This window comes from Equus asinus, chromosome 23 (genome assembly GCF_041296235.1).
Source record: "Equus asinus isolate D_3611 breed Donkey chromosome 23, EquAss-T2T_v2, whole genome shotgun sequence".
Lineage (NCBI taxonomy): Eukaryota > Metazoa > Chordata > Mammalia > Perissodactyla > Equidae > Equus > Equus asinus.
In genome coordinates, this window is record NC_091812.1 from 62,557,952 (window position 1) to 62,571,087 (window position 13,136).

The window sequence follows — 13,136 nt, forward strand, 5'->3', positions numbered from 1 at the left end:
AGCTTTGAGCAAGAAAGTCTTGTGGTCAGAGTAGCCGGCCCCACGGTGGCTCCATCTTCATTCATGCGGGCCATGAGTCAGGATGGGACGGCCGCTTCAGCTCCATGTCTGATGGCGAGTTTCCTTCCCAGCATTTCTCTTAGCCCTCTGCCCCTCCTCCCTTCCTCCTTTCTGTTCCCACTTCCCAGCAGGATACTAACTCGAAGGAGAAAATGGGATCATTGTTCCTCTCCGAATTAGGAAACCTGAGCAAACCTTTTTCTCTGCTGTGTGTCTCTATCTGCACACTCATGATTATTAGTGTAGAATGCACTTTTATAGGAAGTGAGATTTCCATATTTTGTAAGTCTTCGATTTATTTAGTCATTTCTTGGGAGTATCACTCACTCCCTGGTTACAGGCCCTCAGGAGGAACCGTCACAGCATCCATGTGAGTCTCAGTTCACTTACCCCTTGTCCCTAACATGGCCAACTGCTCCCGTGTGGCCCAGAGTGGGTGAAGGAAGTATGTCAGCCCTCGTCCTCCCAAACCCCGCAGCTTGATTGGCGGTCAGTGAGATGCTGTGGCTGTGGGCCTCCAAGACTCAGCCCCAACTTCATTGACCCCGGCTGTTCTGGTGTGGCTAGAAGGACCTTTGTAAGCATATTCTGTTTTCAGGATGATTTTATCAATTGGTCGTCTTTTCCCTCAACACAGGGGAAGAATAGTAAGAAGAGCCACTCCTTCCCTCCCATGAACAGAGACCACCGCCGAATCATCCACGACCTGGCCCAAGTGTATGGCCTGGAGAGCGTGAGCTACGACAGTGAGCCGAAGCGCAACGTCGTGGTCACAGCAGTCAGGTGGGCTGATCCTGCCCTCGCAGGAGGACCTGCTGGGGGCCCTGGACCTGGGAAGCAGAGTCTGTCGGCATTTGCTTTCCTTTCTTCCTCTCCTGGACCAATAGATGGAAGGTCTGCTTCTGGGACAACCATTCTGAGATGACCTAAAGGTCTGGCCCAGGGAGCAAAGGCCAGGCCCCAGGCCACAGCGCAGGCAGGCCTGAAATATGCCAGCCTCACGTCTGCCCAGACCCACGGCTGTCACTGGGGGCAGCATGTCAGGCAGAGGGAACAGACCCCAGGGGCCTGGGGTGGCTGCCTGCCCATCACATCTGCCCCTTTCCCCTTTTGACCTCCTGGCCTGAAGGAAACAGAAAGGATGCTGGACTGTACTCAAGGCATGCCCTGTAAACACTGTTTGCCATCAGAGGAAACTGAGGCAGTGATGTGAGACAGGAGAGGACAGGGAGGACCTAGGGTCACTCTCAGAACCTGAGGGGGTAGAAGAACTTCCCAATGAAGGAAGCTCAAGCTGAGGTGAGAGGAAGCAGGTCACAGGCCCAGCAGAGGTGGGTGGAAGGGGCGAGGGTGACATGGGGGTGATGGTGCCTGAGGAGACCGGTCGTATCAGGGATATCCCAGTGTCACGGACTGGATTTCCTGCTGTCTGCCAGTCTCCACAAACTGTTCTCGCTTTTCAATACTTTGTGTTCTGTCTTTTATCAGAGGGAAGTCCATTTGTCCTGCTACCACGCTGACAGGTGTACTTGAAAGGGAAGTGCAGGCCCGGCCTCCACCACCGATTCCTCACCACAGACAGCAGACAGACAAGTAAGAATTCTTCAGCTGCTTCCAGAAGGCCCTGTCTGTTCAGAGAAGCCAGCAGGGGTGGAACTGTCCTGGGTTGCATCAGCCGCTGGCGGCCTCCTCCGGCCTGTCCTTGGGGTCCTGTGTTCAAATATGTACGGTTGGACTGGGATGTGGTGTTTGTAATGCCCATTTCCCTCCAGGAAGAGGTCACTGGACGTAAGTCCCGCAGTGTAGATGGTGACACTGGGAAGTGGATTCAGTTTGTCCCACCAGATGACTTAGGAACATCACGTGGTTCACAGCAGTGACTCTGGAGATGGAAGTGAGATGGAGGGACTTGGCAGTGAAAGGGGGGACTTTGGTGTTTTGTTCTGTCTACTTCTATGCAGTTTGACTTCATTTTTACAACAAAAACACGTATTCATGATTTAAAGAGAACAGGAAACCGCGTTGGCAGGCAGCACGTCTGCCAGGTGTTTTCCCAGACGGAAGCAGGGCAGGAGCGCCTTCCCTCCTTCCCGTCCTCTCCCTGCCGGGAGAGAACCAGCCACCCTACCGTGACCGAGGCAGTGTTGCTGAAAGTTGCTCTGGGACCCAGAGGGGTCCCTCCTCCTGTTCTGGCCTTCTGCACAGAAGCCCAAGCAGTATGTCCTACACAAAACCTCTGGGAGGGTGGGTAGGACAGTTTACAAGATCACCATGAGAGTCACAGCAATCAGTCTTCTCCTAGGACTAGACAAGACAGCTGGGTGTTGCCCATTGGGCACAGCCTCAGCCAGGAGTACCTGGGGCCACGTAGCTCCCCAGGACCAGGCCCGCTCCACCCCTGGGAAGCAGGCAGCCTGGATCTGGTCAGCACAGCTGTGAACCCACATGGGCAGTGTTTTGGAAACGTAAGGGCAATTCCACAGCCATGTCCAGTCCACCTGTACCTAACCACGTGGCGTCTTTGGCCTGTTTATGCCGTGCTGTCTTTTTTTCCTTTGCTTGCTTTATTTTTGTACAAACCTTTATTGTGAAACTTTTTAGAGGAAAGAGAACAGTATTAATATAGTGAACCCTTGTGTGCCCATCACCAGATTCCGCGGCTCCCAGTACAGGCGGGCCCCGCTGTCTTATCAGAGCTTCACAACATGTGAAGCGGCTGATCCTGAACATTCTGAAGACCTGCGTCTGTTCCCCCCAAACAAGAAAATACTGATCATTCTTTGTTTGCTTTGCAGGAATCCTGGGAGCAGTAATTTACAGAAAATAGCCAAGGAGCCAGTAATTGACTACTTTGATGTCCAGGACTAAGAGGATCAGGATCCCCTCAGATGAAAGAGTAATGAGGTGCGGGGCAGACTCGCCTGCTGGCAGATAAGGCATGCTCGTTCCAGCTGCCTGGGAGACTGACAGCCTTGCCTCCTGTCTCAGACAGATACGTCCAGAGCCTGAGTGTGTCGGAGTCCCCTGCTCCTCTGTTCCCTCTGTATAAAGTATTTCCGTGTGGCCAGATCTCTGACTGGACAGTCACTGGCGATGCCATCATGTTTTTGCAGAGGCTTCTCACGTCATCACTGATTGCTCGGAGGGTTGGGGCAACCTTGGGCTTGATCTGGACAGACCAGAATTTTAGCCTGAAAATGGCACTTAGAGCCCAGTTGTCCCAGTCATGCATCCTCCTCCTGAAAATGCCTGCAACGCCTGGTGCACCTCGCCTTCTTCATCCAGATTCATCGCGGTCTTTAGAAAGACACAAGCGAACTTCTCAGTCCTTAAAGCAAACACTGAATTGGCACACTATATCCTGAAGCACCCAGGTTGTGTTAGACCCGGCTGTCTCGTCTGAGTCTGCTGCCAAAACCTCTCACAGGTTTGTCTAGCTGAACTGTTTTAGTGGTTCTCAGTACCATCAGTTCTAACCTAGGAGAGGGGCCAGGTTGCTTTACAGAGTTCTGTTTTCCAGAGTCTGGGGGCTGCCTCATACCACATCACTGAGCCTGTCTGGTCACAGACACGAGCTGTCCACCATGATGGTGGAGGACGTAAGGCAGCTGCACCTCCTACACAGGGTCACACGGTGGCCTCTGTGTGCTGAGCAGGGTAGCCCTAACTCCTCTGTGTTGGAGAGGGTCTCAGGTAGACTTGCCCTTCCTCTGTTGCTCTCTCCCAGCCCTGCAGCAGCCGTGTTGGCTCTCCCTGTCTCTGAGCTCTGGACTTCTGTTTGAATGTTCCCAAAAAAGGTGGACAGTCATGGCTTATCTCAGCAGCCTGCTGGGAGCATCCCACAGGCTCCTTCAAGGCAGGTGCAGCGACAGTTACGTGAGTTGGCCCTCTTTGCATTGGCATCTCCAGCACGGGGGCCAGACTGCCAGCAGCTGCCGCTGCTCCAGAACAAGCCACAAGCCCAGAGCAACAGAAGGAGACTTGAGAAGTGACGTCACAAAACCAGCACTTAACATTCATAGGAAGAGCAGGGCAGCCGTTTGGTCCTGACCTAGACAATCTGCCTTGAAAGGCATCGGGTACAGCAGGGAGAAGAGGCAACCGGAGGGAAGAGACAGAATGCAAAACCACCTTTGTCTGGGCCCTTTCAGCAAGGGTCAGCGGCCCCAGACACAGCGGGCAGCCCACGAGCATCCGTTACGTCTTTGAGGCGGTGAGCTCAGTGGGTGAGCTGTACCCTGAGAGCATCTCAGGAGCAGCAGGAGGTGGGACGTCTGATCTCAGATCCCAGCTCTGCCACCCAGCTTCCTGCCTGGTGGAATGGAGGTGTCACGTTCCTCACCAGAGTCGTGGTGAGGACTAAATGAGAACGCACGTGGAGGGGCCTGATCCTGGGTGCTGAAACTTTATAAAAATGGATACTTGAGACGTGGAAAATACGTAAGCGTCTTCTTCCCCCACGTTGCTAGAGCGCTGCCCACGCCTCTGCTGGTGCGTGCCCGCCCACCTGTCCCGCGCCAGCCCGCACGAGCATGTGCGCGGCAGAGTGACCTGTTCTTTTATCGTTCGTAGTCCAGGGAGGGACGCACACCTGAGCAAATATTTGTAATGGAATTGGTTGGTCTGGCCCAAGTAGGTCATTAGTCTGTTATTAAAAGCTGAGGAGCCGTCAGAGGCGTTTTCTGTGACGTTGTGGTAGGAGTTGGCCACCGTGGTTGGGGGAGGGAAGCAGGAGGAAGCATCTGAGCTGAGTCTTGAGGTGGCAGACTGCCATTTGGAGAAGGAGGGAGGCAGCCAAGTGACGGCAGATGGCGTGGGACGAGCCCTGGGGTGTGGTTCGTGGCAGGTTCGAGGAAGGGTTAGTTGTCCAGAGTGGGCAGACAATTGGAGGGACCAGTGATGAGGCTGGAGGTGGACAGGGGTCAGCTGTGGAGAGCCACAAAGAGCCACTGAAGGGTCCTAAGCAGCGAGCGGCGCCTCTGGTTTACGATCCAGAGCAGGAGTTGTGTTTTCTGTAAAGGGCCGGCCAGGACATGTTTTAGGCTTCATGAGCCTTCGAGTTCCTGTCGCAGCTACCCAGCTCTGTGTTGTGGTGTGAAGGCAGCCACGGGCAATGTGTAAGCAAGTGAGCACGACTGTTCTGATAACACTTGCTTTTATAGATGCTGAAACCAGAATTTCTTGTAATTTGTACGTCACTAACTATTTTTATTTTTTCCCAAATACTTAAAAATATAGAAACCATTCTTAGCTCGTGGGTTTACAAAAACAGGCAGCAGGCTGGCCTCGGCCATGGACCTTGGTTTGCCCCGCTGTTCTAGAGCAGTCTGTCAGGCCGAGTGTGTAGAAGGGACGGGGGGCTAACTTTGAGGCAAGAGGCCCGGCCAAGGGTTGCAGGAGTGATCCAAGTGAGAGGATGAGGTGATGGGAGCTGGTGCTGTGAAGAGGGGAGAGATTCAGGAGACCCGGGAGGTAGGAGAGGGTGCCATGGGTCAGCAGGGGCCAGCCCTCCTCCATCACCGGAGGGACCACAGCCCCCCAGCAAGGGTAAGCTGCTGCTCGGGCTCGGTGGATTCTGCACTGAGCAGTGGCCTTAGACAAGACTTTCCATGAGCTTGGACTAAAGGGAGAGACGCTCCCACCCGTCCACACCCACGTGGTGGGAGCCTGTGGGCACCAGGACCCCACGCTATTGCTCCCTGAGAATCAGGTGGTATTTTCCCTCCCCCTCTGGCCCCATGCTCTTCTTCAGCAGGAGCTTCTTTATGAGGCCAGAGCCTTCCAGAGACCAAGTGCTTATCTCTGGAATCCCCTCTGGCTCGTCTGGAGGGCTGGCTCCTTTCACCAGTGGTGCCCGCCTGGCGTGCAGGGGGCTTGTGTGCAGGACTGTGGAGATGAAAGCAGCCGTGCTGACGGCAGGGTCTGTGTGGAGCAGCTCTGGATCCTGTCCCAGCCAGGCCAGAGAGCGGACCAGGGCTGGGGAAGAAGGAATGTCGGTCTCATGGGGGAGGTACAGATCTCAAACAGCAGGTCCTGAGATTTAGGTTTGGGGGAGTCCTTCCCACGTGGTGCCGGCCTCTCGCTTCGTGCCTGAAAGCCTGGAGACCTGGTTCTCCAGGGAGAACCTGCCAGTGTGCCTCCTCTTCCAAAACTGGGGAGGCAGGGCCAGGCCAGGCCAGGCTCCTTCACTGTCACAGACCTGCCTTCCTCGTCAGTCCCCCCACACACCCTGCTATACCCATCGGGAAAGTTCTGCCTCCCAGACTCCCCACGTGGCCTCGGCGTGAATGTCCCATACCATCTCTCATGGCCTTTTAAAGCTCACAAGTCCTCAGGGCATTCTCTAAGCCAGTCCAACCTCTCAGGCTACAAAGGCCCAGGCAAAGGGGCCGGCTCGGTGGTGCAGTGGTTAAGTTTGCACGTTCCTCTTCAGCAGCCTGGGGTTCATCAGTTCAGATCCCGGGTGTGGACATGGCACCACTTGTCAAGCTATGCTGTGGTAGGCGTCCCACATACAAAGTAGAGGAAGATGGGCACAGATGTTAGCTCAGGGCCAGTCTTCCTCAGCAAAAAGAGGAGGATGGGCAGATGTTAGCTCAAGGCTGATCTTCCTCAAAAAAAAAAAGGGCCCAGCCCAGGAGGGGCAAGGCTCCATTGGGTCACACAGTGAGTGCCAGGCCAGGACTGGAATCCAGGCCTTGGGTTTCCCAGCCTAGAACCGCCCGAGGCCAGGAGGGGCTGAGTCCTCAGGAAAAGGGAGCTGTCTTCCCTACACAGAATTCCCTTGGAATCCTTCGCAGTGGCCCAGGCTGCCCTCGGCCCCAGGCTTCATGTGGTCGCTCTTCCTAAGGCCCAGCCTCCTGGGAGACCTGGCTGCAGAGAGCCCCGCTGAACTAGCATGCCGGGGTGGCTGCCTCAGCTCTCTCTGACACTGGGCAGTTTGCTCGCGGTGTCTGAACACTGGTTTCCCCATCTGTCAGGCAGGAGTAGTTCCTGCCCGTGGGCGCCCCGAGCCATTGGGAGGGTAAGTGGGCAAACAGAGAGGGCCTGGGAGGTCGGGAGAGCCTCCCCGAGTCATGCAGCATCTCCACACGGTCCAGCCTCTGGAGCCTGCTGTCCCAGGACTGTCTGTCTCTCAGGAGGAGCTCATTTGGGGGGAAGAGACAGAGCAGTTGGGAAGCTGCCCAGCAAGGGCAGGGGCTTTCAGTCACCCCGCTTAAACTGTGCCACCCACCCACCCAAGCCTGACCATGGGCGAGCAAGTCAGGGTCCTCTTGTTCCCACACTTCCCCAAGAACCTCTCCTCAGGGTAGACGACAGCTATGAGCACTTAGTGTTGCCTGGCTCTGTGCTCACTCCTCTACTCAAGGCCCCGGGAAACATGTATCATTACCCCGTTCAACCCCGAAGGTTGGAGAGTTAGGTTGCTCGCCCAAGATCACCCAGTGAACAACTGGGGATCTGAAATTCCTACTAGGCCTGACTCCAACACCTGTGTTCTCCGCTGCACGGGCAGAGAGCTTGTCATGGAGCCCCTGGGACCACGTGGCCGGCAAATCAAGACAAGTGGGAGAGAAGTTGGCACTATGTTCATCACAACATAGAGAACAGCAGCAAGCCGCTGAAGATGGGGCTCTTTCCTACAATGGCCACTAGGGGGAAGTGTGAACCCCCAACCAGGAGCCTGGAGATGGGCTGGGGCAGGGCTTACACCCAGGAGAGAGCTCGGGAAAGCTAATTAAAACTTTTTAGTAGGGTTCACAACCAATATCTTTTAAATTTACTACCTTTTCTCTTCTTTTTTTTAATACTGTTTTCTCTCTGCTTGTTGATAGACACATTATAGGCATGGGTGGGAGAAACAAGCCATGCAGCTGTCTGGAGGAAGACCGTGCCAGGCCAAGGGAACAGCCATTGCGAAGGCTGGTGGTGGCAGCGTGCTGTGCACCCTGGAGGAACAGCAAAGTGTCAGCTGCAGGGGAAGGAATAAGGGAGAGAGTGGCCGGGGCCTTGAGACCATGGAAGGCTTAGGGCAGAGGAGGGAATGATCAGATCTGGCTCATCTCTTGGAAGGATCACTCCAGCTGCCGTGTTGAGACTAGACTGTAGGGTGAGTCCAAGCAAGGGGAGGGGCTGGGAGAGCCGTAAGAGGCCACGCCATCTCCGAGGGAGGCGACAGCGGCTCCAACCTGGGTGACGGTGGTGGGGTGGTGAGAAGTGGTTGGGTTCTAGATCCATTTTGCAGATGGCGCCTGTGGGATTTGCTGACAGCTGGGATGTGGGGGGTGAGAGGCGAGAGTCGGGGGGACTTCACTTTTTGACCTGAGCAAGGGAAGACTGAGTGTGCCATTACTGAGCTCAGGAAGAGTGTGAGGAGCAGGCTTGGGGGATGGAAATCTCTCCAGTAGGCGGCCGTACATGGGAGTCTGAAGTCTGGAAACAGGATCGGGCTGGAGATCTAATTTGGGGAGCTGTCGGCACATGACAGTATTGAAAGGCTGGTGAGACCATGTTGGGAAATAGGGTGAGAGAGAAGAGGTCCTAGGACTGTGCCCTGCCCACCGTCATCTGGAGGGCGGGGAGCTGAGGAAGGGGCGGAGCCTGGGGCTGGCGCCGCAGGACGCAGTGCTACAGGAAGTCCTGTGGCGTGGGGTCTCTGGGGTTTCCTCCAGGTTGCCCAGGGGAAAGTGGACTGCTTTTTTCTTTTTAATTTTAATTTTTATTTTTATAGCAGTAACATTGGATTCTAACATTATAGAACTTTCAGGTGTACATCATAATATGTTTCGAATTCTGTGTAGATTGCCTCATGTTTACCACCCAAAGACTAATTACAATCCATCACCACACACACTCACACCACACAAAGGGCTAATCACCCCTTTCGCCCTCCTCCCTGCCCCCTTCCCCTCTGGTAACCACCAGTCCAGTCTCTGTTGCTATGTGTTTGTTTGTTTTTGTTTTTATCTTCTACTTAGGAGTGAGATCATACGGTAGTTGACTTTCTCCCTCTGACTTATTTCACTTAACGTAATACCCTCAACGTCCATCCAGGTTGTCATAAATGGCCAGATGTCATCATTTCTTATGGCTGAGTAGGAGAGTGGGCTTCTCTTGCTTTCCCTGACCCGTCTGCACCTCCTGAGGGACAGGGCCGGGCCCAGGGCACAAGTCAGTTAAGGTCCCAAAGTATTCGGGTTCCCAGGGCCAGGGGAGATCACGGGCCTTGGCCACCACCTCCTCTTTAGCATCTCTTAAACAGGGGTGCCCCCCAGGGCTCCATCCTCTCTCCCTGGGCCACCTCATCCCTCCGCAAGTCTTGAAATGCCACCCTGGGCTTATAAGCTCCGTCTCTAGCCCAGGCCTGCGTTTCTCCCTGGATATCCCACAAGCACGTCGGATCTGTGCGCCTGACCTCTAGACTGTCTCCTGGTGTCTCCACCACCTCGCCAGCCTCCCCCTTAGGAGTTCATCTTCTCTCTGATGCCTCCTGACCGGGGCCAGAGGCCAGAGCCAAGGTGGGGAATGTGGGGGTGGGGAGGGCAGGAGCGCATTCTTGCTGGCCTGGCAGGGCTGTTCCTGGGGCCTGCTGTGACTCCAATCTGAGGAATCCTCCTTATCAGCCATCGGAGTTTGGTTGGGTCCCTGGATGCTCAGCCCTGCATTTATGGCCTTATCTGTGTGCTTGGGTGTGCCTGGCTCTGAGCTGTGTATCTTCTCTCTCAGCCCCTGACCTGGCCTCTGAGCCTCCAGCCCCTACTCACCCAGGCCCCCACTAGGCCCAGAGCATCCCCTCCAGGAGCCCCTGCACAGCCCCTCCAGCCCCTCGCCCCTTGGCTCCTGATCACAGACGCAAGGGAGACCGTGAGCTCTGGCAAACCCTCCCCGGCCTCGCTCCACCACAGCACCACGCTGATGGCCAAGCCGAGACCTGAAGCCCCTCACCACTCCAAGCCTCGTCCCCATCTTACAGATGAAGAAACTGAGGCCCAGAGAGGTTCAAGAACATGCCAAATCTCAGTGGGGAGGGGGGCGCTTGAGTGTTTTTTGTTTATTTGGGGGCCGTTTTGTTTTTTGAGTGTTTTATTGTTAGTTTAACTGTATGTGTATGTTATACACACACGTTGACAGAATATATTTCACAATTTAAAAATCAAACAAAAACTAGCCAAGATCCTATCAATAAGCACAAGAATCCCTACCCTCTCCCCCTTCTGCGCCAGTCTCCCCAGGCCTCAGTTTCCTTGGATGTAAGTTGGCCGTGGTCATATGAGAGAATGTCGAGTGATAACAGCAAGCCCACGCCCCCCCGTGCCAGGCATAGCTCATGTCGTCACCCGGCAGCCCGGTGAGGTGGCAGCTCTTACTGTCCTGTCTTACCTAAGGAGGTGGCAGAGGCGGTATTTGGATCCAGGCGGGCTGGCCTCGCCTGTGCTCTTGGATGGCACAGTAGGGGCCCTGCGGCACGCAGGGGACTGGGGTCACCTGTTCCCACTTCAGGTTCAGCACAGAGGCGAGTGGGAGCCAAGGTCGGGCTGCTCAGCTCTGAGGGGCCACCCAGGGCATCAGCACCCCGGCCTGGCCTGTGATGGCTGCTCCCACCTCTTCCTGGTCTGCAGGACCCCTCTGAGGGAGGAGACAGTGAGGCCAGCCAGGGGCACTGTCTGTGGGTGCCTGGCCCTCTGAGGCCCTGAGTGGGGGTGGGAGAGCAGGCAGGACGGGGAGCAAGGGGCTTTCCCAAAGCCAGAACCACTAGGCTGAGGACCAAAGCTGAACTGCAGAGCCCAGGAGGGGCCAGGCCTGGGGCTGGGAGTCGTTCCTGCCCTACCATTGTCCCAACCACAGCCTCAGCTCGGGTGGGAAGTCGGGGGGACTGGGTCATGACATGAGGCTTCGAAGTGCTGGAAGAAGTCAGAGCTGGGGGTACCCCAGGCACCAACAGATCCAATCCTCATTGTACAGATAGGGAAACTGAGGCCCAGAGAGGGGAGGGGTCCTGTCCAGGTCATACAGCCAGTCCCTGCTGGACCTGGGACTGGGAGAATGGGAGAGGAACAAGGCCTCCCATGGCTCACATCCCAGCCTGGCTCCCAGAGCCGCACGGAGGTGTCTCCTGGGTCCAGCCAGGGAGCGGTTAATCCTGCCCACCCACCCCATCCTGCCTACTTCCATCCTTCCTTCCTTCTGCAGCCGGACCTGCCTCTCTCCTCCAGGGACCTCCTTCACCTCTGCTGCAGGCCTTGGCCTCACCTCTGCCCTGGACCTGGCCTCAGTTCACCCTACCACCTTACTTCTCTGACCTCGTCCTCTTCCACTCTCCCCTCCAAGCCAGCAATGGCTCTCCGCTGCTCCCACCTCTGGGCCTTTGCACTGGCTGTTCCCTCAGCCTGGCGTACACTTTCCCCAAGTGTCCACACGGCTCACTGCCTCACCCCCTTCAGGTCTTTACTCAAAGTCACCTCCTCAGTGAGGCCTCCAGTCCTCACACCCCTGCTCACTTCCTGTCCTCCTTTCCTGCTTCTCCTCCTTGGCGGTGTCACTAACACACCCTGTTTTGTCAGCTCCGTGAGCACAGGGACCTTGTTTATCTTCTTTGTACCTGTCTCCTTGGGACTAGAATGGTGTCTGGACGTTGTGGGTTTTCGACCAACATCTGCCAAGAGAATGGAAGGGGTCTGCTCTGTGCACAGAGATGCTCTGTGGCCAGACTCATCTGGGCTGACACTGGGATCAGAATCTGCAGGATGTCAATGGCCCTGGGCCTAGTGCAGCTCTTTGGCAAGCGGTGGACAGCAGGCAGGGCTTCTGGGCGGACCCACTGGCTGCCCTGCCTCTGAGGCCACCTCCCAGGGACTTGAGGATACCAGAAGGCTGAAGTGTCAGTGAGGGGCAGAGGAGGGCAGGACCTGGAACCTGGGGATCCCATGTGCCTCTCCACCTGTGGCTGAGGCCTATGGTCACACCGCAGTAGATCACTAGGAATGGGAGAGGCCACCCTCCTGGTGTTCACAGGGCCACTGAGGCTGAGCGAGGGGTAGAGCCTCTCTAGGGCCACAGAGGGCCCGCTGGCTGGGACTTCCAGCTGTGGGCCCTTCCTGGTCACTCCCAGGCCCGGTTCCCCTGGCCCGGCTCCTCCCACCGTGGGCCATCAGACATGCTCAAGCCCCTGCCCTTCCTCCCTGGAGCCCCATCACCTCGTCAGGCCCCCTACCTCTCTCTTCCCACCACCTGTTCTCACGCTGTAGCTGCTTCTTCGTCTTTTAGACTGTATGATACCTGCCAACATGTTTCACAGTTCTATGTTATAAAGCTCAATCCTACAACAAACCCGTAAGTTTACCCCCGACTCCAGGACGAGAACATGGTTAACAGCTCGCCCTACCCCATGCTCCTCCCACGCACCCCCCGTCCCCATCCCCATCTCCCTGCAGGAACCATCCCTTTTTTTTAAAGTAGTTTTTTTGGCATATGTATGCCCAAAGAATAGAGGACTTTTGGGCTGTTTTTGCGTGATATAGCTGGTGTCGCAGTGTGTACAGACCACTGCATCACTTTTCATGCCTCCAGACTTTGTCCGTGTTGCTGCAGGGGGCTGCTATGCCTCAGTCGTCAGGGATGTGTCACATTCTGTTGTGTGTGACTGTACTGCCATGTAAGTCTGTCCCCACTGATGGACATTCAGGTTGGCTCCAGCGCCACATGACCACCCACCTGGCCCCCCTGCTCAGCCAAACCTCCTAAGGCTCCTCCCCTGCCGCGCCCCCAGGACCCTGCTCACTGACCCTCCCTTCCCTGTCCCACGGCCCAGCAAGAACCGCATGACCAGGGCTTCCCCAGTCTCTGTCTTCATCTCTCTTCTGAGCTCCAGACCACAGAGAAGGCAGAATTGTTGTGGGGCGCTCACTCAGTGTCAAGCACCATTCTCAGCATTGTACACGTTTTATTTCATTGAATATTCGCAGAGACACAAATGGTAGGTAATGGGAGAACACCGAGGCCCAGAGAGGTTGAGTAACACCCAAGACAACACACCCCTTGCCCCCTGAGTCCCACAGACAACTCAGAATCAGCACATC

The 13,136-nt window shown here is 55.8% G+C and overlaps 1 protein-coding gene across 2 annotated transcripts in view; it reads left to right on the forward strand.

The window, feature by feature from the left end:
• NFX1 (nuclear transcription factor, X-box binding 1) overlaps nucleotides 1-5,227 on the forward strand; it is a 62,091-nt gene extending 56,864 nt beyond the window's left edge. The window contains exons 21-23 of one of the 2 annotated variants that reach the window (XM_070496011.1): nucleotides 698-843; nucleotides 1,549-1,653; nucleotides 2,856-5,227. In XM_070496011.1, the coding sequence (XP_070352112.1) occupies nucleotides 698-843; nucleotides 1,549-1,653; nucleotides 2,856-2,928 (324 nt within the window). In that variant the 3' untranslated portion in view covers nucleotides 2,929-5,227. The remainder of the gene's footprint in view (nucleotides 1-697; nucleotides 844-1,548; nucleotides 1,654-2,855) is intronic. The other variant, XM_014857494.3, reaches the window with a different exon arrangement.
• Nucleotides 5,228-13,136: the final 7,909 nt, after the last annotated feature.